The 24,973-nt window shown below is 39.0% G+C and overlaps 2 protein-coding genes across 5 annotated transcripts in view; one reads left to right on the top strand and one right to left on the bottom strand.

Annotated features, from left to right (window-relative positions):
* The window catches only part of KCNIP1 (potassium voltage-gated channel interacting protein 1), a 716,798-nt gene that overhangs the window by 81,041 nt on the left and 610,784 nt on the right, over window positions 1-24,973 (top strand). The window lies entirely within an intron of this gene.
* KCNMB1 (potassium calcium-activated channel subfamily M regulatory beta subunit 1) lies at window positions 1,021-24,973 on the bottom strand. 4 transcript variants are annotated; one of them, XM_020780488.3, is made up of 6 exons: window positions 24,778-24,973; window positions 23,520-23,612; window positions 19,779-19,877; window positions 15,260-15,429; window positions 8,410-8,605; window positions 1,021-1,803 (listed from the first exon to the last, which is right to left on the bottom strand). In XM_020780488.3, exons 4-6 carry the CDS (start codon window positions 15,394-15,396, stop codon window positions 1,519-1,521), a joined length of 618 nt encoding a protein of 205 aa, XP_020636147.1. In that variant the 5' UTR covers window positions 15,397-15,429; window positions 19,779-19,877; window positions 23,520-23,612; window positions 24,778-24,973; the 3' UTR covers window positions 1,021-1,518. The 4 variants fall into 4 exon arrangements, with proteins under 4 accessions (XP_020636147.1, XP_078241941.1, XP_020636148.1 ...); XM_078385815.1 differs by having other exon boundaries at window positions 23,520-23,772; window positions 24,778-24,939; XM_020780489.3 differs by lacking the exon at window positions 23,520-23,612 and having other exon boundaries at window positions 24,778-24,938.

Genomic DNA, 24,973 nt, shown 5'->3' with positions numbered 1-24,973 from the left:
AAAGAAGCCATTACAGACAATATACAGAAAAGACAAGTAGAGATGATTTGTAACTTTTTTGCCCTCTCCTTTTGATCTGTCAATATTTGTTGATGGGAATTGAGTATAGCCCTCAAAAATCATTGTTAATGGAAACATTTTTTAAAAAAATCATGGCTGTGTTGATTGTATCCCATAATCCCATGCTCTATTCAATGGACCACTTCCTGGAGATGTATAAATGGTTTTTTCTTCCAAAACCCACTGAGTTTGATGGTCTGCAGTCGACTATGGACAGGATTGCAATCTTAAACTAACTGCAATGATGCATGCTAGTTAACTGTTCTGAAACAATGAATGAATTTGCAAACAACTGTTATCACTTATTATGAATGATAATGACATGAAATTCAGTGTGGTGTAGTGCAGTAGTCCCCAATCTCGGGTCCCCAGATGTTCTTGGACTTCAACTCCCAGAAATCCTGGCCAGCAGAGGTGGTGGAGAAGGCTTCTGGGAGTTGTAGTCCAAGAACATCTGGAGGCCCAAGGTTGGGGACCACTGGTGTAGTGGATAGAGGTTTAACCTAAGGAAATTGGGTTCAAATCTTTCTTCTGCCATGGAAACCCGATGAGAGCTGGCAATGGGAAATCAAGCTTTGAAGACCTGTTATACCTTGAAACCCTTATTTGAATTGCCATAAGTGAAAAGTTACTTGATAGCTTGTAACAACAATAATGATATACAGATGTATGTTGCTGATAACTGGAACTTCAGAGTGTCATGTTTACCCCAGCATTCCGAGTAGTTACACATTTTAAGAAAAAGACTGTACCTCACACAACAAATGCACAAAACAAAAATCATTTCTTAAATGTTATTGTGGTTGAAGAAAAAACAAAAGGATGTCCCCATGTAAGGTCTGTGCAGGGGTATATGTGTGTGGACTCTCATGTTCTTTGTCAGAAACTCATACAGGAACAGTGATCCTGTTTTTGCTGTTGGATATCATAGTGATATAATCATAACTGCACACTTGATAATATTTTTTATCATGAGGTCTGTTTTACTGGTAATTTGACTAATATCCCAACCATTCCAAATTATTTTCAAAATGGAAACCTTTACAGAGTTCAGTGAAAGATTCAAGCACATTTTTATATACCTATCATTTCAACAGTGATTGCAGCTCTTTTTAATAAATCATCAAGATGTCCCAAGAACATAAACAGATCTGGTATTTGTAAATGTGAAAATATAGCCAGTTCTGGCTCTCTTACATTTCTGATCCTAGCATAATACTCCAGCAGAAATGTGGACAAAATGTGCCACTGCAAGTTTGTGGAATTTAAGAAAAACATGGGTCTAAAGACCGATTTAGATGACTCCCAGCTGTGAAACATTTCTGTGAAGCTTATCTGTCTTTTCCCTGCATTCTTATATTGTGTTTATCCACAATGCGTAAATTTAAGAAACTGTTGCTAGCCTCCTTTCAATACAAATGTGAATACAAGAGATACTGGCAGCTGGAGTGGGAAATGCTAGGCACCTGTTCTGTATTGTGAAGCAGAGAGTACAGAAAAATACTGACTTATTTTCACCATGATGATAATCAAGACTCCACCAAGAAACATCAAACTTGGCCAGATAAAAGCAAAGAAAAGGTCCTCTGGAGGGTATAATCTCTTTAAAATGACACTCTCTTCTTTTCTTGATGGGTCGTAGTAACAGGAAAATGTCTGGTGCTTTCTGAAATTGTCTGTTATTTCTTCTACTTGCTTTTGAACTTCATTGTAATTCTCCATATTTGGAGGAACATATGAGCACTGTAAAAACAAATAACAAATAATACATGTTATCATAATGACTGATCAGAAAAACAGTATATTGAAGGCATTCTTGATAAGTACAACTGAAAAAGAAGGTACATCCTCTTTGAATTCTATGGTTGTATGTATCAGGACTAGAGATGGGGATATTTGTATTTGTAAATACGAATATCCCCATTTCACGCGCTCCTAATTTGGGTCCAGCTCTCGGAACCATCCAGTCACGCTTGCTATACCCGCCAGCCTCCTGCTCTTCCTGCCAGTCGTGGAAGTAGCTCCACCATCTACTGCTCAGCTGGCCACTCAGCAACCATGTAGGGAGATCTGTCCTCCTGCCCCCTGGCTGGAGTGGCCAGCCGAGCAAGGGGGCAGCAGAGCTATTTCCATGATTAATGGGAAGAGCGGGAGGCTGGTGGTGCAGCAAAACATGAGTGGACAGGCCGGTTTTGACAGTATGATTTATTTTATAAAAATAAAGCCAAAAATGGAGAATCTATGTGTGAAAAACCAAGTCCATCTTATGATTCAATAGCTTGTAGAATCAATTTTAACATCAATAACTTTAAGTAATCGTCTTTTGTATGATTTTATCAGTTTCTCACATCATTGTGGAGGAATTTGGGCCCACTCTTCTTTACAATGTTGCTGCAATTCATTGAGATTTGTGGGCATTTGTTTATGCACAGCTCTCTTAAGGTCCTACCACAGCATTTCAGTAGGGTTGAGGTCTGAACTTTGACTGGGCCATTGCAGTAGCTCTATTCTCCTCTTTTTTAGCCATTTGGTTGTAGATTTGCTGGTGTGCTTGGGATCATTGTCCTATTGCATGACCTAAATTTATCCAAGCTTTAGCTGTCAGATAAATGGCCTCATATTTGGTATACAGAGGAGTTCATGGTTGACTCAATAACTGCAAGGTGCCCAGGTCCTGTGGCTGCAAAACAAACCTAAATGATCACTGTTGGTATGAGATGTTTATGCTAATATTCTGTGTTTGGTTTTCACCAAACATGGTGTTGTGCATTGTGGCCAGACATCTCTACTTTGATCTTATCTGTCCAAAGGACATTGTTCCAGAGGTCTTGTGGTTTGTCCAGATGCAACTTTGCAAACCTAAGCTATGCTACTATGCTCCTTTTAGAGAGATAAGGTTTTTTCCTGGCAACCCTTCCAAACAAACCATACTTGTTCATACTTGTCTCTTTTTCTAAATGTATTGTCATAAACATTTAACATGAAAACTGGGGTCTGTAGAGACTGAGATGTAACTTTTGGGGTTTTTTTGTAATTTCTCTGAGCATTGCTCAGTCTGACTTTGAGGTGAATTTACTTGGATGTCCATTTCTGGGAAGATTGGCAATTGTCTTGATCGTTTTCCACTTGTGAATAATCTTACTCACTGTAGAATGATGGATTTTAAATTGTTTGGAAATGGCCTTCTAACCCTTCCCAGATTGATGGGCTGCAACAATTGCTTCTCCACTATCATTGCTGATGTGTTTCCTTCTTGACATTGTGTTAACACACACTTGAATGCTCCAGACCAACACACTGCTAAAACTTCACCTTTTATAGAAGTAGTCACACTTGCTGATGATCAACTACTCAAAGGCATTTGCTTAGCAGCGCCTAGCTGCTACTTAGCATCCTAATTCCTATGGAAGCAGTAAGGGTGTACTTAGTTTTTCACACATAGCTTCTCCATTTTTGCTTTATTTTTGTAAAATCATGTCACAATGTGATATATCATGTGTTGTTGTTCATCTGAGGTTGTATTTACCTAATTTTCAGATGTGCTAATTTTTATTTATTTATTTATTTATTTATTTATTTTTTAAAATGAGATCATACGGTGGTTTTCCATAATTCAGGGATAGGCCTGTGTGGCTCCTAGATCTGTGGAGGTTTTCCAACCAGTAGGAAGTCATTCACTCCCAAAATGTGGGACATGCCCCCCCAAGTATGAAGAAAACCCAAGGGTAGCATGAAGGAATGAGTTTTTTTAAAAAAAATACTGAAGTTCCTGTGATAGGTATTTTTACTAGAATTTAGGATTTCTGAAGAAAAGCTATTTGTGCATATTCTTACTCTAAATGTTTTTATTACATTTCTCTTATCATTTTCATTATAATTAGACTTTTTGGTTAAAGCAAATTTGATTAATGGTAAAGGAGGGGTGAGGAAACATGAGAGCTTCTCAGATATCGCGGAGGTGATGTGATGGCTGAAGAATTTAGGAACAACTGAGCTTGTCTGTGAAACAATATCATCATCTTTGTACAAGAGATAGATGGTTCCCTTGGTTTAACTTGGAATTTGAGTGAGTTATTCTGGGGAAAAAATAAACTCAGAATCAATCCTTCCAAGCCTATCCAGGGATACATCTAAGGAACTTTTTTCATTGCTCTCAGACAATGCAATGGAATGATTAGTTCTTATGAGAACAGAAGGAAAAATGCTGTGAGGATAGAATATGGGCTGTAGATAAAAACTGATTCTTGCAGACACAACCTATAAGTGGAGCCATGCAAGGAGGGTGTGAACAAAGAACCGTAGAAGAAGACTCCAGGTAAAATAGAGCAATTGACCCTTGCAAATTCCTAGCAGGGCTTTAAGCTTCCTTCTCCACCCATATTTTCTTGCTATATTTTTAGTCATCCACCATCATCCCCACACATATACCCATCCATGTAAGATCATCAGTGGTATTAGCTAGCTTTGGGATTAGAGATTGACAAAAATAAAAAAAAGAGCCAGGAAGTTCATCAAAAATCGCTGGTTCATTGATTCAGGTAAGTTTGGGTTCCTCAAAACTGAGGAATCAAAACAAACTTAACCAACTAACTTTTTAAGCAATTTCACAATCTTCCTGGTTCATTTTCTCCTCCACCCCCACACCCTGCCCCCCAGCCCCTTCCCACTGCCTCTGTTGCCATTCTACCTTGTGCTACCACCTCCTTCTCTTTCTCCTCCTCTGCCACCATCATCTTCAGAAACAGCATCTCAGCTTCCCTTCCAGGGCAGGGATTAATGTCTGTGCATGCATCCGCCTGACAGGTATGGGCATGTGCAGAGACAGTGGAGTGGCTTCTGTGAGCTGAGCCGACTATTTCTATACATGTGTCAAAGTCCAAGTTGATCAGGGAGATCATCTGGGGCCAACATTACCTGTAAACTGTGCAGCCAGGTGGTGCTGGATTGCCCATTTGGAGCCAGAAGAACAATGGACCAGGAAGTGGCAGGACCAGGTAAGGAGGCAGTGGGGGCAGTGGGAAGGAGACAGGGGGGTGGCAGGGGGTGGGGCTGTTAGTTTTCCCTTCCTCAGTCACAAACATTTTGTAAAAAATGAACCAGTTTGTTCATTTAAAAAAAAAAAGAACTTCGGAAAGTTCACAGTTCATGGGTAGCCACAAACCATGAGTTGCCATTTTTCTGGTTTGTGCCCAATTCTGTTTAGGATAAAGGCAAATATTTGCAGGATTTCCTTTTCCACGCACTTGAGAAAAGAAGTGCAGGGGCTGGAATGTTGGGGTCCAGTTTGGGCTTGGATGTTTCAAGCAGCATGAATTGAAATGAAAGCCAAGCTTAAATGGAATGAGGGGCGGTGAGATTCACATTGCTACATAAGTGCACCTTGATTATTTTTGGATTATGCTTCAATTTGTTTGCCATCATCCCAGTGTATTACTAATAGCAGCTGCTGGTTTAGAAACTCATCAGTTTCCTTGGAGGGAGATGGAAAAGAGGTGCCATTGGGATCAGGGCCATATTCTACTACGAAACCAATGAATCTTAAGCTTCAGGACCCCTAATCCTGGAGGGTCCCCAGAAGTGACTTTAGTCCCCATGTTTTTTTAAAAATTGTGGTCTGTTGTGGAACAACCCCCTTGAAGAAGATAGCAGTTGTTACCCAGACTTTGTTGCTGGTTCTGAAGGGACACCTATAACATTTCACACTTTAGGGCCCCCAAAATATAGGTCTGCTACTGGTTGGGCCTGAAGCAAAAAAACCTCTAGATAACAACTCCCAGTTCTTTCTCTTCAAGGCACCCACCTGCGAACACTAAAAATCAAACCCAGTAAACTGTGGAATGCCCTAATGAGGTAGATGTAACAGACTACCAAACTTCTTTTCACTGCCCCCCCCCCCCCCGGCCTTGCCTGTTGTTGCACAGGGAACTTAGGTGGGAAAAGCTGCAAAAAAATTATTCCCCTTCCTACATTTTTATCCAGCCAACTCTTTGTTAAATGCATCGAGTTGACCCAGGATCAAATCCTGGATGGTTGTTTTCTTTTGCATTGCTCCGATGTTCAGCAGTAGCATTTTGACATGTACGCTATGTGAGAATTCTTAAATACACTATCACCGTTTGCATTTTAAGCTACCTATTGATTTTTGGCTTAATATGAAGTGTTAGGAAGGTCAAACTAATGTTCTTTTGAGAGTTGTAACAAAGGCCTATATTTCATGATAGCTGCAAGGACTATTTTAAAAATATGTGTGTCAAATGCTTTGAGAATCATTTCAAAACTTAGAAAAAAAAGGTTAAGTAACAATATTGGAATAGAGCTTTAAGGATGGAAAGGAAAGATGTTTAAAGTTTGCGTATTTATCTGAAATACGGCTGCCTCTAATAAACAGGTTACAATTTATTGATTATATCTGATTACAGATAATTTGAAGCATCATGTAGGAATGCTTCTAGTTTTTCCCTCAGGATCTCATTTCCACATAGACTCACTGCAACATTCTGTTTGATTTATATGAAAGTAACCTCTCTCCAGCATGTGTTAATAATGTTTTGTTGAAAAGTAAAACCTGATGGAGAACTGCAAAACGCCAATTAAAAATTAGTAAGTCTATCTTGAATGAGTACTTATGCAGTAATTTTTCTTCCTTTTCATCCTTACATGCCTGAGTCAGAAGATATTATTTAAGCAACTATTCATGGCCTCGAAACAATTGTTAAACCTCCCCTTAGGAAAAATTTGCTTCTTCTTCTTCTAGTTTATTTAGGGAATTCATATCTGCAGTGTAAAGAGAATGATTTCCTACTAGACTGTGAATTACTGCAAGATGCTGAAATGAATAACAAATGAAGCTGAAAACAATGCAAATGGTTATACCAAAGAAGTAAATCCCACATAATAAGTGATTCACTCTTTGGGAAAAGGTTTCTGGGCTGCCACTGGTAGCTGCTGCTATGAGATTGAAGGAGTTTGATTTCATTCTGCAGTGGTGTTAGGTGTATCATATTAATGAGCAAATTCCTTTTGTTTTTTCAGTTATTCTTCTCACATGGACAACCCCCTGGTTTCCCAGTGATTCTGTCATTAGGATAATAGCTTAAATTGGGGATTTGGGGCATTCAGTAATGTATTATGTCTTTTACTGATTCACAGTAATAATTTCAAAAGCACCCTGCCAACATCACCTGCATTTTAAGAACAGGAAATTGAACCATTACTTCAGGTATAAATGTACAGAAGATATTTTAAACAAGTGTGCACCTGAAAAACCATGTAGTTTAGAAAATAATGTTTAAAATTGTAAAATATCTTTTAAAATGTATGGCATAACTTTTTTTAAAAAAAAAACACCTCAGGGAAGGGGTACAGATTGCATTGTTTTAAGCAAATGTATTTAGTAAAGTAGAATTTCTAAAAGGGGCCAGTACATTTGAGTCTGAGAGAGGCAATATGAGCAGAAGAATGCAGGCAACCTATGTAATTTTTAAAAGGCTCTGAGATAGTATGTTGGCCTTTATTTTTGCCATCAGAACCACACCAGGCAAGCAAACAACACATTTGTATGCTTCCTGTGGGTGCTTCCAGATGAGCCTGCTTCTTTGAATTTTAAAAAAGGTTCACATCACGTTGCCTTCCATTAGATTCAATCCTTGTGGTATGTTACAGCTTGTGCCATTGTACATTTCTCCTATTCCACAATTCTGTGATTCTGTTACTACATTTGTAACCCTCCTCTGTTTTCTGACAGTGTCTGTCTGTCTGTCTGTCTGTCTGTCTGTCTGTCTGTCTGTCTGTCTGTCTGTCTGTCTGTCTGTCTTTCTTTCTTTCTTTCTTTCTTTCTTTCTTTCTTTCTTTCTTTCTTTCTTTCTTTCTTTCTTTCTTTCTTTCTTTCTTTCTTTCTTTCTTTCTTTCTTTCTTGTTACCATTGACATTCCATGAAGGAAAGGCACAATGTCTTTTGATTGGTAGTGCTCAAAGCTGATCATCTGGAAGCATCCAGTCTCCAAGAGAGATGCATGTTACCCAAAAACTGCCACCTTTGCCTTGAATGATACTTCTGGACCCAGGGGGATAATACAGAAATGGCAGGCGAGTTGCTCAGAGTTATTTATATTTTATCTTGCATCTAGATTTACTTGGTCCAAGGTTAGAATCATCTGCCAGAGCCAGATTTCTTTTTGAACTTCCTGATTTCTATTTGTGTCTCTTCCATCAGTGCGCCCTCAGCTGTATAAATATTTTATTTCTGTCCATATCAAAAAGCATATGGTTTATTGGATTGGTTCTTTTTTATTATTATTGCATAGTTAAGAAAGAAATTGATTAAAAATAACTGATGAATGTCACTCAAACCTGGGGGTTTCTGTCCACGGTGTCCTCTGTGTGATAGAGCTTTACCACTTGCCCCAGCAGTGTCAAATTGACCTCGACTTCCAAGCAAGGATAACGAAAAATATTCTCATCACCAGAACCTTCATTGTAGAGGCAATGGACAGGCTCCTTGATACTGGCTTTCATCAGTTTGCATATACTTTCATTGGTCCAGATACTGCAGAAATAAATTAAAGAAAATATTCCCCCCCCCACCAATTATTACTTTCCACGGATTTTTTAGTGGTTTCAGTCTAATAATTTTTAAACATTCACTGAAGCCATTCATTTATGATAATTTTTTAAGCATTTAATGTGGCAAGCAGAAATGACACAGAAATTTGGTAAGCATTTTCAACTATTACTTCTTATAAATGAAGTGACTATGCTCAACCACACAAAAGAGGGCGACAACAGGGATGCTCCCCTTTAAATACACCCCACTTGTTCCCACGCCCCTCAGCTGCTCTCAGGGCAGCCTTGTAGTCTCGCGTGGCCTCCGGGAGCTTGGCAAAGGCACGCCTCCTCGGGGGACTCCCTACCCCCCCCCGGTGTGAGCATTTGAATTAATGGAACTCACAGAGGAGCTGGATTACCAAATCCCCATTTATTCAGTGGGCTTCCTCTAGTGTGATTTACTGTACTAAGCAACAGGTTTTTGGCCAGTGTCTATAATGAGGATTATTGAAAACTGAATACAAATTCAAATTACAGTACTAGCACAAATTAGTAGTCTTTGTGACAAATCTATTAGAAACTATACAGTATTCCTTCACTCTTTTCACTTCAACTGAGGGCAAAAAAGCATTGTAACAGGCAGCCCTGACCTCACCTGTCCGTCACAGCTGGGCAGTGAATCATCAGCCAATGGGATGACGGAGGGTGGGGCTGAGGAGGGAGGAGCTGGAAGAAAAATGGGTGTGAAGGGAGTGTGGGAGATGAGATCTGGAGTGTGAGAGAGAAAGAGCTTGTCTAGAGGCCTGTGTGCCTACGTATTCAGTGAGAGAAAGTCTGTGATTGATTAAATAAGAAACAGTGATTGACATCGTGATTAGCTACTTGTGATTTGCATCTTTTATTTTGTTATCAATAAACCTGTTTTGTTTTGAAGGAAACCTTTGTCCTTCTTCTATAGTAATTACAATTGGTGGCAGCGAGTGTGAAGTAGTGATGTGGTAGGCATTCTGAGAGGCCCGAGTTGGCAGTGACATTAGAGTGGCCAGCCACGTCACAATAAAATTCCATACACTATCATGATTCAGGTACAGATAAGACAAGACTGTGCAAAGAAGTGTTAGTCTGGTGACCCATGCTTGGAATAGGGCCTCCAGAGACACATTTCATGATGTCCACGAAGTCCTCATGTCCTACATAGACCATATCCACATAATGCTGAGCAAGGATACAGCTGCCATGAGATTTCTTAAGGATTCTCAGGGTTTGAGTGTAATTTGAGAGAGTAATCAGATAGATGAAGAGAAAGCAGCCTTTTTGCTAGGGTGACCAAGACTTTAAAATGTCATCCATGTTCAGTGGTTTAAGAAGCTTGGAAACCTACCTAGTTTTTTTAAACATATCTATACTACACAGTTAAAAGAGGACTGATATTACATTAACCACCATGCCTTCATCCTACAGAATGAAGGTTCTTTTGCAGAAAGTTCTAATAGCTTCACCAACCTAAAAATCCTGGGATGCAATAGGAAGGAGTCATGGCATTTAAAGAGAAATCAAACAGCTATAATAACTATGTAGTGTTGATGTATTAATCTCTTTACTGGAGCTCATTAAATCGAGGCGTTTGGAAGTTCTTCTACTTGAAAACACATTAAGGGGTGGTGAGGAACACTCTTCCTTTGGAAACAGAAGGGAATTGATGCAGTTATTATTTAAAACATAGATCATAATCCAAAACCTTATCACAAAGCATCAGTTTTGGTGTCGGAAGAGAGTGTTTATTACATATCCATATTTGTTTTCCCTGTTTTGCACAACCCTTTTATGAATAGCGCTCTTGGCAGAGTTGGGATAATCTAGTATATCTGCAATTTTAATTAATCCTTGATCTGTGACAAGTTCATTTGCCTGAATGAACATCAACCTCTGCTTTTCATTTTTTTCATTTGCTTTTTCCTAAAGTCTGGTTCTTGTTGTTAAAGCTCCTTATTGTGTCAGCATATTTCTTTTTTTTTCACAGCTAGGTGCTATGGCAAATCATGATGAGATATTTTCTTGTGGAATTAATGCAAATAGTGCTAATGTTTGGGAGGAAAACAACCTGGAGATGAATAGTCCATGAAATGACAGATTCAAATTCAATAACCTTTTATTGGCATAGGAAAATTAAAACACATAGATAAAAAAGTTAATAAAAATAATAAATAGAGATAGGCATGATAGTTACATGGCTAAAAATGTAACAAAAAACATGACAGGGGAAACTTGGGATAGTCTGGTTAATTTTTAGAGACCTGGGAGAAAAGAACCTTTGCAAGAAACTCGGCTACTAAGGCCGTCGTTTCTTGTGAGTAGTCACAAAGGAGGAAACCTGTGAGAAGCTGGGGAGGGCCGGAAAAGTCTGAAATGATTGGGCCTAAGATGCAAGCATGAATATCTTTGAACTCAGGACAGAAACAGAGAATGTGTATGACTGAGTCAGACTCTAAACCACAGACGTTGCAGATTCTTTGCTCAAAAGGTACCCAAGCATATCGTCCCTTAAGAACCTCAGAAGGGAAAATGTTCAGCCGGGCTATCATAAAGGCCCTCCTGATAGAGGGTTCACCAAGGACTGGAAATAAGCATGTCCAGAACCAAAGGAGGGAAAAATACCGAAATGGATTAGGGAACATGTCTGATTCACATTGGAAACTAATTGGAGATACTCAGACTCCCATAGTCTCTCCTTAATAAGGAAAAGTGCTTGATTAAAATTACTGTTAAGAAGAGAATTTGAAGATATGCCAATGGACACGAGTTTGGTTTCACATTGTGTAAACCATGCGGATTGGTAAGGGTCTTTAAGGAGGTGAACAAGGAGAGAATCCGGGTCTATTTTAAAGAAGAGACGCAGCAAGAATTTAAAAGTGAGTGCCCACACCATCGTTGAGGGGAGATGCAGGCCTAGCTCTAGGGTTATAGTAGATAGTTTAATTAAGTTGGGGATCCCTAGAATCTGTCTATAGAAGGAAGCAGCCAATAGATCAACTTTATTGTTCATGGCACTGATCCAGATTGGGACACCATAGAGCAGATGATTAATCAGTTTAGCCTGGAAAATATGAATGGCTGCTGGAACGAACTGATTCCCAGCATTGTGATGGAATTTAGTTATTGCTCTGAGAAGGTGTGAGACAGAGGCTATCACAGAATCTCTATGTGTAGACCACTTGACTTGGAAATGAAGTGATATACCTAGGTATTTAAAGGTTCTAACTTGTTCAATGGACTGATTATTAATTTTGCACTGAAGAGGCTTCCAAGATTTTGCGAAAACCATAATTTTAGTTTTCTCCAAATTGATAACAAGATCATTGCGAGAACAATATGATTGAAACAGGAAGAGAAGTTGCCTTAAGCCTGAACTAGATATAGAAAGAAGGACAGCATCATCCACATATAACAAAAGGGGTACTGGCGTCTTATTTAAAAACGGGGCAGAGTTTTCAGCTGGTGACAACTGAGGACGTAGCTCTGCTAAGAAAAGGTTAAATAAAAACTGGGATCTTCTCGGAGACAGAGCCGTAGCAATCATAGTGAACTTGGCAAGAATTGGCAGAATGTAATTTACAAATTAAGAAAAGTAGATGTGGGGGAATTCCCCATGCGGCTAACTTTTCCCACAAAATAAGTCTGTTGACAGAGTCAGAGGCAGCTTTCAAATCGATAAAAGCCACATACAGGTTTCCCTTAAATTGAGCAGCCCGAATGGAAGCCAATTTGCTCATATCCTGGAAGGTTCACAGAGGAGGACCAAGTAACAAGGTGAGCTAGAAGATGCTTACTATACAGCTTTCCAATTGCTGAGAGCAAGCTTATCGGTCTATAACTACCCGGACTAGAGGGGTCACCTTTTTTTAAAATAGGAACTAAAATGGAGGTGAGCCAGTCTTCTGGAATAACCCCATGCTTGTCAATTAAGGTGAACAGATTAGCCAGAGGGTCAGCCCACCATTGGGCATTATTAATTAGAAGGTCATTGGAAATCCCATCTGAACCAGGGGACTTCCCACGTTTCAGGGAGTAGATAAGCTTTATTACCTCATCCCTGGAAACTGGTGGCCAGAGGAGGAGATCAGAGGGAAAATTCCTTAATGTTGGAGCTGGATCCTGGAAAGAGAATATTTTAGAGTAATAGGATGTCCAGTCAAGAGGGGAGATAAGTAAAGGACTTTTATAGGGCTCTTTCCTGGAAGATTGTGCAACCAATGACCAGAAAAGTCTGCTATTCTTTGTTGTAATAGCCTCTAGGAGCTGGGACCAATTCCGCAGAGCAAAGTTGTGCCTCTTAACATCAATGAGCTGGCGCCATATCCTTCTCGCCCAACAGTAAAGGGCCTTGGTCTCGGGAGTATTATGAGATTGGAATGAAAGTAATAAGTGACGAACAAGATGTTTGGTGACCCAACACTCGGCATTCAACCAGGTGTGATGAACAGCCTTGTTTTTAACCACAGTTACAAAGCTAAGTAGTTCTGCCAAAGAATGGGTAATCTGCTGATAAAATGAATCAGCCAGAGATGGTGACGTAGTGGATTGAATTGTTTGTTTTAAGAGAATCGTGTCAGGACTAAAAGATGTCAATGGCGAAACTAATCCTGGGAGACCATTTAGGCCAAAGCTTAGGACAGCAATATGAACTGCCATTAGGCACCTGGATGGGGGAAATCAGGATTTTTATTGATAGTAGAAGGTGATCACTGTCTACACGGGCACCAATGGAAAAATCACTGCATTTGGTTAAAAGCTCGGGTGATACTAAAATATAATCCACCACACTGGCACCAAGGGAGGAAAAAAAGGTAAAATTATCGGCATGGGGATACTGGGAGGAGCCATTAATAATATGGAGACTATAAACAGAGCAAAGATTTGCTAGGGAGCGAGCATTCTCATTAAAGGAAATGTCCTTGGATCTTCTATCCGAACAAAGCCAGGCAGGAGCCACTTCTTCGAGCTCCCATTTAAGAAATTTGGTCAATTCGTTATTATTAGGGCCTAATCTAGAGTTGAAATCTCCAGCTATTATGATAGAAATGGATGGATAAGAGACCAGTGCAGAGTCTAGCAGTATCGTCAGTTCCGTCCAACTGACTAGAGCTGCAACCCTCTAGGAGGGATATAAACATTTATCAAGAGTATAGACAACTCACCACCTTTAAGAATAAAAGGTTGGATATAACAGGATTCAGATGGAAAAGGAGTAATAGTAAATTGCGAAAAGGATTTAATAAAACAGCAGAGACCAGCACGGTGGTGACCCATTTTCTGAGATTTGAAAGCAGGGACATGATATGAGGTAAAACCGGGGATATGGAGGGCATTTGGGGCCCAGGTTTCTTGTAAACAAATGATGTCAAATTGTGACAGATTCTGACTTAACTTTAAATAGATACAATAAGTATATTTTAAAGTATGCATGTCTGAAAAAAGAGATAGCAGATGAAAAGTACATGTGACAGCTACTGACTTAATTTTAAATTGATAAATTAAATATATTTAAAATATATTTAATATATTTAAGCTAAATCAGTTTAAATAGGCTTCTTTCTTTTTCAAAGCAAACAGAGCCCACCAGATGTATCCTTTCTGTTAGCTTACGATAGCCAGAAAGAAAGTTTATCATTGTCATTAGATCAGTAGTTCCCAACCTTTTTCAAGTTTAGACTCTCTTTTATAATAATTTGCCAAGTAATTTGCTCCCCACTACCACGTTTGTATAAAAAGGCATTTTTGATGGGACAAAGTCCCTTTTCAGAAATTAAACGCTTCTTTCTTCCCTCAAAGGACCTGTTTCTCATACATGCTCATAAACTCAAACTTTGATATCCTGCTCCAAAAGCTTAAGGAAGAAATTATTTAACAAGTGCTACAACATATACAGTATAAAGCTGACCTGTGACCCCCCCAGAAAATACTTTGCGACCCCATTGGGAGTCACAACCACTAGATTGGGAAACACCGGACTACACTGCCATGATTCTTGAGATCTCAGCCATAACTAGAAGGAGACATTTGATTCTCAGTTTTAGAATTAAATGCTCTTGGTAATTTTTCTTTAAGTGAATTCCATTTTAATTAGTTTGCTGCCTGAAAATTGATTCAGCATATTTTGGAATGAAGGTTTGTCATGAGGGGTTTGTTAACAAACATCTTGCTTTAAATGTTTAATAATTGCAGTGGAATTCTCATTCTGAGAGCATGTTAATGTATGGAGCTTTCTCGGAGCTGTGGATGCTTAGTCACGCCTCCTCCTCTTGCTTCTTGTTTGGGAATGTTGGAGTGAGACCTAGTTCACAAACTTTAAACTGCCAGATGGACTTGGCAAGTTTATTTGCCAGGATGCACTCCTGATTTTTTAAAAACATGTGATTCTCTATGTTTATTGGGCAACTTGTGATTCTCTATGTTTATTGGACTACATTTCCCATTATTCCTCACCAGTCTATTTCTTAGAACAAATGATATTCCATGTAGGATGGTGCAGGTTTAAGTGTCCGGCAATAGCTGGAGAAACATAACTTGCCCAACCATAGTTTAAAACAACAGGATGGTTCTGAATGCCAGAGGAAAAGCAAACACTCGTGCATGCATGTTCAGCAAAACCACTTACCTTCTCTTATATGCTGGCACAATAGTGATCCCAATAAAGAAATACATAATTACTGAGCATGTCACCATTCCCAAGCCTAGGAAGAGGGCCCTGGTCTCTCCTCTTTTCTGTGCTGTCACCAGCTTCTTCCCAACCATGACTTATTGGGATAGGTTCTGTAGCCTTTATTGCTGTAGAAAAAAACAGTAGCAACAATTCAGCTTTCTGTTATGATGATTCAATAGTATTGTAAACCCATCATCATCCAGGAGATACAGCATACATTTATTCAAATAGTTTCCAAATCCTATCAAAGCTTACTTTCTAACAACTAAAATCTGAAAATAAATCCTGTATTGTGTGATGTGCAATATCGGTTACATTAGTTCACAACTTCAAGTGTACGAAAAGAAACCAACAGTCAAAGGCTTAGACCCCCATGCATTTCTCCGTTTTGGTAACTAAAAGTGGTCTGTGTTTAGCTACATAAAGCCTCTCAGCAAGAATAATACCAGTTGGTGGTGGTTCACATCTTACTCTGTGGCTGCTTCATGAGGCCTTGATGTTTTTACACTTCCAGGTGCTTCGCTCAACACTGCTGGAATGAGAGCCTCTGCAGTGCTGGGCTGAAGATTTGAGGTGCATTGATTTATGTACATTTTGAGGCACAGTGAGGTAAACAAAAATACCTGAAGGATGGGTTAGAGTGTGTATGAGGTGGGGGCTGTTCCTGTTAAAGATGAAACAGCCAAGAACCGGCTCCCTTTTTGTATACCTCCTCTCCTCCTTTTTCCACTGAGAGACAAATGGCCCCATGATGTTTGAGTGGGTAAGAGATATTTGGCTCAGTATTTACATCAAGCCCATTAAAAGGCAGAAAACTGCCAGCAGGTTTTCACTTCAGTTTTCCTGCTGCACTAAGGGCCGCATCAGATGCAACTTTTTAATTATGTGAATTTTTCCCATATGCATGGTTTTCCATATGCCTTTGGAGGGCAGCTCCCTTTGGTTCCAATAAATGCAGTAGTGCCTTAACAAGCCTCCATTAAAATGTAAGGAGAAACTCTTTCTGTTGCCATTGTGGCAGGAAGAGAGAGAAAATCCAACTCCATAGTCACAAAGCTCCTCAGGTGAAGCCTGACATACCAATGCATATTAATTGCACTCTCTGGCACGCAGGCCTTCCTGTGAAACCATATCTCTTCTGGAGGGTCATTTACTAAATAACTCTAGTGGTGATAATTCCTGTTGCTTCACCAAAGACTCCCATTTTGCTTGTGTTGTGTGGTTTTGTCATGAAAACATGGAATCTATTTATAGCAAAGATGGATGTGTTTGTTGCAGAAAGTCTGCCAGCCGAGGCTACTAAAGTATTAACTAGCGTGTCATTTGAACCTGCTGTGAGAAGGAAGTTAGACAAAATACAGCCAGCTAGGGGAAGTGATTGCATAATTCCTAGTGAAGATTGCTATGCAAGCACAAGATGAGACGGTGCTGTATTTTCTGAGGTAAGATACTGTGGACAACTGCTGTGCACTAAAACACAAGCAGAGACACTCTTGGGCACTCCACTTTTGTACTTGGTTGTGAGAAGGAGAATTTCTTGCCCCAAATGACCTTCCCCTGCAGGGATTTTCCAGATTTCAGATCAGATACCTTGGGCACATTGACTCTATTCAGACATTCTAGACAGTGAGCAACATGGCATTCAGCATTCAAACATCCAATAAAAGGGCCCTGCCAGTTCTTCTCTCCATATATTGAAAGCTAAATCTGAAAAGGCAATGGAGGTTGTTGTTGTTGTTGTTGTTGTTGTTGTTGTTGTTGTTGTTGTTGTTGTTGTTGTTGTTGTTGTGGGGTGTTAGGATAAGATATACGAAAATTGCCATGGCAGTTCTTTGTTAGAAGAGTTGGCTGGAAAATTCCAGCCAAGGTTTACCAGATGTGAAGTTTCAAACTACATAAACCCCATAGGGGAAGAAATGTATCTGTCAGACTTCTGCCATGAATTTTGGGACCCTCGTTTATAATATTTTTTTCCTATAGTATTGCTGTGTGGCCTGAAGAAGTGGATTTGAACCACAAAATGTTGCCAATTGGCTGATTTTTTAAAAAGTGATATAATAAAGGTATCACCTCTCTTGCATTTGTATTCTGAAAACGGAGAGCCACCATGATCTGGGATGCATCTCCAGATGATTGTGAACCCTGATTTTTCGGGGTTTCTGGCTGCATGGAGAACTCCCTTAGTGTTTAAAGGATGGTTGGAGTGCAGAAATTGCCTCTCTCTCCCTCCTCTCTCTCCTCTTTTAAGAAATATGGGTGCTAATCTTACCAAATGAGCTTTGAAAAAATGAGACAGGTGTTTAATGTTTGTTTGTGCAGCTTATTGTTTATTGATTCACATAACAGGCTTTAGTACTTCCCCATAGAAGTTGGGCTTCCTTTCTAGTTTTAAAAAGCTTATGAATATGACACATTTCTTTAGTTTGGTTTTGCTTTAATCAGCTCCTGCAAATTCATAGGTGGCATACTGTATCCTCTCTGATTATAATAAGGGTTTAGCGTAGTGAGGTGAAAAGTTGTCTTCAGGTCATAATTAGAGATGGGCACAAAACGAATCACAAACCAAATGACCTGATGAACCAGTCGCTGCCTCTCAGGAGAGCATTCATGGCTATGGCAGCAGGTAGCACCCCTGGGCATGAACCAGTTTATTTTCTTGTTGATTCATGGTGTTTCGTGGTTAGCCACAAACCATGATCCATCATGAACTACCGGTTTTCTGATCCATTCCTATTTCTAGTCATAATAGATAATATAAGCCCGTAAGAAGTGAAGAACTTGTGTTTACAGATTTCCTCACATCCACATGTTGCAAATTAGGTTGTTTTGGTTTTTTGATTGGACATTGGAAGGGAAATAAAGGACTGACTTGCAAAAACTGTGCTGCTGCAGGGTAAACATTTTACCAGGTTTGAATTGCAATCCTGGCACCTTGTGTAGTTTCATCCCTACTCAGTTGGGGTTTGATTAGAGATGGGGATGACTCACCATTTTGGCAAGTTGTCCCACTTCATGAGTCATCAAAAGTTGACGACTCATGAAACATGAAGTTGCCCCCATGAAGCGATGAATAACTAAGTTATTCATCGGTTCGTGGGGGGTTATTAAAAAACAACACCCCCTTGGCCCCTGCTGCCACCCCCCACTGCCACCCCCTGCTGCCGTTAAGGCAGGCTAAGGGAATCCAGGCTGCCCTTTGCAAAGATGGCAGCTGCAGCTTCCCTACCCTAAATGAAGCCACAGCTGCCATCTTTGCAAAGGGTAGCCAGTTTCCCTTTTTAGACGCCATGGCTGTGGTGGCCTGATGGAGTCCTCAGCAGCAGCGGCAACAATTACAGTAAAGGGGTGTTGGTTGGGGTGGGGAGGGCTAAGGTAGAGAGAGGAAGGGGTAGGAGTAGGCTGTGGAGGTGGGCGGGTGCCTATCGACCCACTGATCAGATTATTGGCGGCTGGTAGGCAGAATGGTGGTTTTTTTAATTATGAAGGATGAATAAAAAGGGGAAAATATTCATTGATCTGTATTCATTGGGACTTAAAATTTGACAAATATGCATCGACTAATACTTAACAAATCAGCTATTTTTGTCGAAAAAATTATCCATTTTTATATTTGTTCCCATCTCTAGTTTTAATTATTAGAGCACAGATTGGGGAAAGAGATGAGATCAGCTAAGCAACTTTGTAAAATAAGGGACCCTATTCAATTAGAATGAAGAGCTAAATCAACATTATCAGATACTGTTAAGTAGTGGGTTCGACACCAATAGAGCCACAACAGAGTAATAATGCCACTTGATTTACTAAAGACTGAGGAACACACACACACACACATATGTATAAAAAAAAACCACCCCTCATTTGGAGGTTCCCAATCCTCCCTGCTCTATTGGCTAATTGGCCAGTGTCTATACTAATTGGGGGAGGGAAAGTTATCCTCTACAGCTGCTGTCCTAAGGCTCCTACTAAAACGTGGAAAGGACAACAGTGGAGTTGATCTCAAGACACAACAGATACATTTCTAAAAATAATGAAATTGCACTTCTGTAATACTATACCTACAAAAATATGAGTGTCCTTAAAAGATTAACCATTTTTTTTCCAACATGAGTTTTGTGGATTAAAATGTACTTCCTTGGCATCTCCAGAATTCACACGAGTTTTACTGTTGGCAGGGATAAGTGCTAGCCCACCTCTTTTTCCTCCAGCCTAGAAGTATTAGGTGCACAGTGGCTGACAAATGTGAGTGTTCTACTAACACTAAATATATTCAGGCATGTAAAAGGAATTTCCTATTCTTTAAGAAACTGGGTTAGTTTCTTTCTAGAGCCTACAGTGTTTATTGCAAGCTAATATTCTGAACAGATCCAGTCATGGAAGAACCAATAAAACACTGAGCTTTCAAAAGTTCTTCCCCTAAAAAAATGAGGTTTCAAAGAAAGCAACTTTCATCCTGAACTGACATCAACTGCTGTACCTGATTACTGGGGATTTGAACAGTGATGGACATTCTTGTGATGATGCAAGCCAAAGTCCTTGAGAGTAACATTGAGATGCAGCTGTTGTCTTGTTGGAGCTGTGGAGGAGAAGGAAATATACGGAAGTTTAAATAGAATGAGGAAATCCTCAATTCTACATCTTATATAGAAAGGAAGAATAACAGAAGAGTTCTCTAAAATGTTTCTGCAGAAGTGATTTTAATAGTACTGGGAACGTTCTTAGCAAGGCTGGGTTGAAAAGTTTGTTCTACAGCCCTTGTGCTACTAGCAGCCTGTGTCCCATATATACACTACATCACGGGTGGGCAATTCATTTCTTTAGGGGGGCCACATGAAAAATCCGAACTGTGTTCAGGGGCCAAACCAACTTTACTTAAAAAATATAATGAAACAGTGATGTTATGATTGTTTTTATTTTAAACTTGTTAATCTTCAGAAATACTAAAGAGTTTTTTTTTGCAGTATGTTAAAGATAAGCAGCTGATCAACTTTAGACAAAAAGTTATAAATGGTTTTGATGTCCAGCAGGCGGGACAGGAGTGGCTCACGGGCCACACTTTGCCCAGGTCTGCACTACATCTTTCTGGCTTTGAAAGTTTTTCTGTATCTTTTCTTCTCCTTGTAAAATGTTAGAATCTGCTCATCTGAGTTCACTTCAGAGAATCATTTTATCCATGTGAGCAGGCACTGTACTTTTTTATTTATTTATTTGCTCAACACCTCATGTGCACATGGTTGTCGGATCAGATAACTGATGCTTGACCCTCCCTAGGAGTCCTACAGAACTGTATAGCCTTCCTGGGAAACATCAGAAGCCTGTGTTTATTACAGCTGGCATTTATCTCAGTAAAGAGTTAATTCCAAGATGAAACCAAACCAAAATTCATCATGCTATCAAAGTATAAGTCTTTTAGTCGTTGTAGTAATTCTAGGCAACATAAACGTATCTAATTCTACAAGCTTTGCTTATCTAGATTGCTTCTATGTTACATAAGCACAAAAATACTTTGAAGTTGTTGTAAAATGCTACAGTCTTACAGCAATAAAGAAAACTGCAGGCACAAGTGCAGTTGAATTTCTTAAATAGAAATCCAAAAAATCTTACAACTATTAAAAGTTGCAGACATTCAAATACAAAACTTGCAGGCAGAAATTAAATCATGTAAAAATAAATGAACTCAGCCTAAGAGGCAAATGTAAAAAGAAAAGACAGAGAATATGTCTTAAAATGAGAATAAAGAATAAAATTGTATAAAGTAAAAAGCATTTTAACTCTAATTAATCTTTGGCCTTATTTAGAAAGTATGAAAAAAACCCGAAGTTTTTTAAAAAGAAATGCTGTATATCTAATGTAACAAAAAATAGTACATTTTATAAATGTTGTTCCATCTGCCAGTTTAAAATCTATGGAGGAAAATCCATGATGTTTGTGAATTGTCTCTGTGTCCAGTTGCTCTGCTACATGATAGTTGTTGATCTCCTGTGTGTGTAGCACAGTGTGGAGTCTTCTTGTTATGATGAATTGAATGCCCTGTTTGTGTGTCCAGTTTCCACACATTTATAACCCTTTGTTTTCACTCCCTTCCTATCTGTAAATAAACCTTATCTGCACGGTTTGTGTAGTCTAAGATCCTGGAAGTTCAGCAATCAATCAATCAATCAATCAATCAATCAATCAATCAATCAATCAATCAATCAATCAATCAATCAATCAATCAATGGAAAATTCTATTGTACCTGCAATTTTTGTGACTCTAGGGGTCTCTAATTTCAAATGGCTAGCCACTATTACTATATTACCATAGTACAGTAATTATTATAGTAATATATTACTATGGTTTTCATGCTTATTTTGACTATTGATTTTGCATGCTTCTAGAAATTTAATAATCTGTAATTCCAAGCCCTTAGACCTGTAGTTCCCAACCTCAGGTTCCCAGATATTCTTGAATTAAAACTCCTAGAAGCCTTCTCCACTAGCTTTGCTGATCAGGAGTTCTGGGAGTTGTAGTCCAAGAAAATCTGGAGATCCAAGGCTGGGAACCACTGCCTTAAATTAACAAGGTCTTTACATTAAGATTTTAGGAGATTAGACCATTACAAACTTGATCTATTATGATCACAAGTAGGGTGTACTGTTAGATGGGCTAACAACAATTTCATATTTTCATCAAAAACCATTCCACTCGTTACATCAATCAATCTTTAGTTTACTTCTACACCAAACTGACAGACATGGATGACATTTTTAAAAGCAGTGTTATCATAATATTGACCTTGTTCTCAGGCTTGTTGGAGAACAGCCCATTGTTTTGAAAACAGCTATAACTAAAGTACATTATTTCCCATGCCATACTTTAAATATACTTTCATTTTCATAGCAAACTTTTTATGCCTCCTTTAATCATTTTTAACACTTTATAAACACAAAATTTAAAATCTTGACATGGCCATGAGGTGAAACCTACATGTAAGTTTGAGTGAACATACAGTATTTGCAGTTCAAAGCAACCATGAGAATTTTCTGAAACCATAACAATGATTATGGAATATATCATGACTTCGATGCCCCTTCCAATTTCACATTATGTTAGCATTTATTCAAGCCATATGGCAAACAACAAATTTAAGGACTAGATTGGTCATGGGCTTATAGATTTGGTGCAGGAACTCACCAAGTTTGTAAAGTATAGTATTTGTGGGGAAAATACATTTTAATCAATTCTTGAAGCTTGGGGAGATTACTTTTGGAGGACTCCATTTCCCAGAATACCCTTGTCAGCAAGGCAGCTTTGGCACATGTTGAATGGGAGGCCGCAGGTGATCATTTTGGTAGCATCTGGAGAATGACTGATGATTTGCTGAACTCTAAATGCTAGCATAGAGTGCAAATAAACATTCACTTCCAAGATTAATGTTTGACTGTATAAATACCATGAGAAATTTGGAAACATCCATGAAGGAATTATGTCTGTTAAAACTGAGGACAATAAAAGGTAGAGTGCGATAATTTCAGTTCTGTTTTAGACACAATACTCAGCTATAGAAATGCGAAATGAAAATCTTCAGAGCTTCATCAAATAATTTTATACCGAAAACCTTTCTTTTGGCTTTACTAAATTATGTGACTGGGAATTAATTGTTTGTGTACATTTTGTGTAGTAATAGTGCTGAAACCTCAACTTTAATTGGTTCCTCAGTCTGATGTAGTGTTCAAATGCATAACAAGCCCTGACTTTGTTCTATTAACTTTCCATGTAATTCAAAAATTAATAAGTTTGTTTAATTTCTACACATGCACTTTCTTGATGACTAAACATTCTGCCCTACTATCTTTGTGCATGTGTCTCCTTCACCACATCAGAAACATGCCAACTGTTTTTCCAGGGCGGGCACTTTAGCTTATGAAGTGGATACTGTGTCTGGGGTCCTCTCCGTGTCAAGGTACTGATCTACTACTAAGACCAACGTACATGTGATAACAGACAGTCAATGAAGAATGTGTTGTAATGCATTAAACTGCAGTAAACTGCAGTGTAGCGGGCTGAAAAGAATATATTGCCCATGCCTCTGTTATGTATTCATGTGGTGTATATGCACAAAAATTGAAATTTACTTTTAAAGGTCTTAGTAACAGATTTTTTTTCAAGCATATCAGCTTTTGTGACTCCAAAAAGAAAAATAATGAATAATGGCAGGGTCAATTTGCTCATCATTACCTTAGTGTGATGACACCTGACTCAACAGTACAGCATTTGTAAGCTTTCAGAGAGGTCCAGAGGTCTGTTGAGGGCCTTCCAGGAACCTATTGCCTATGATGAGAAAGTGGGATCACTTTATGATGAAGCTTCTTGTTCTGGAGCAGAGACTAAAAGTACTTCATTTCCCCTCCCAAGACAGCCTCATAGGCTCTCAACAGCTTTTCCCTTTTTGAAGCCAAGTCATGTGTGAACAGCTATGGTCACGAATGACCTACAATCAAAACATGGAGAGACAGAAATGAATTTCTTACAAACATCATTTGAGGAATTGGCAGGGAGCTGCTTGGGCTGCTTTCTTTTCCTGTTGCTGCCCTAGAATTCAATGTTGTGTCAGAGAGAGGACAGAGCGCAGTGCCCAACAGGTCTTCTATAAATAAATTCCCTCTACAATGACTTCTGCAGCCCTGTTTTCAGCACGAAGCAGAATGTTGCTATAAATCTGTTTTAGCCTTCAGAAACTTAGAGAGCAGCAAAGTATTAGGAGGAGAGAAAACTAAGTACAGGACAATAACTAATGCAACTCTCAGTCACTCCAGAGGATGTTGTAGTTTATTTATTTTTATTTCTTTGTCTTATCTATAGTCCGACTTTCTCCCAGTAAGGGGACTTGAAGTGGTTCACGTTAAAAAAAGTTGAATTCAAAGCACAATAAATTAACTTTAAAAAAATATTCTACCACATATTTTAAACTGTCTTGCTGTGGCGATTGTACCTCATGGGTTCTAAAATCTTCTCTTTTGCTCTACGTATTTGTTTTATTTTATTTATTTATAAGTCCATATATGACCTTTGAGTAAACATTTATGAGGACTGTTCACAAGTACAGTATATCGTGCTTTTAAGAAACGTAGATGCTGAAGCATTAGACAAGCTGTGTAGTTCATAAGGCATTCTGGGCAATCAATTATTCAGTTCATTTGTTCTGGTTCCTATATACTGTATTTTCTTATAAGAAAAAGTAACCAGAACAAATGAACTGAATAATTTATCACCCCAAACACCTTAGGAGAGACATAGTGGAGTCATTTTCTTGCAGTGACCTCTTGACCATCGCCTCACAGAAAGGTCAACTGCACTTCTTAAACCCGTCATGTTTCTGCCTCCGGAGGGAAAGATGGGGCAAGGAATCTTACTTCATTGGTGTAAATAAAAGGAGAAGTACAGTGCTGCAATCAACTGCTAACAAGAAAAGAAACTTTTCTGAAGGAATACTTACAACTTCTGTGGATCTGGTAAGATCTTAGCGCAGAAGGTCTTGGGTTCATGAATTTTTCGACAGATCCTGATGAATAAGAACCTGTTCCAGTCAAGCAACCAGGTAGCAAATCCACAGCTGTGTAAAGACCCCTTCTTGTGGAACTCTCTTGTGCTGATTCCTGAGCTGGGACTTTTAGTTTAGCTGCCCTGTTAAC

Source organism: Pogona vitticeps, chromosome 2, assembly GCF_051106095.1.
Source record: "Pogona vitticeps strain Pit_001003342236 chromosome 2, PviZW2.1, whole genome shotgun sequence".
Classification (NCBI taxonomy): domain Eukaryota; kingdom Metazoa; phylum Chordata; class Lepidosauria; order Squamata; family Agamidae; genus Pogona; species Pogona vitticeps.
This window is presented reverse-complemented; position numbering and strand designations above follow the sequence as displayed.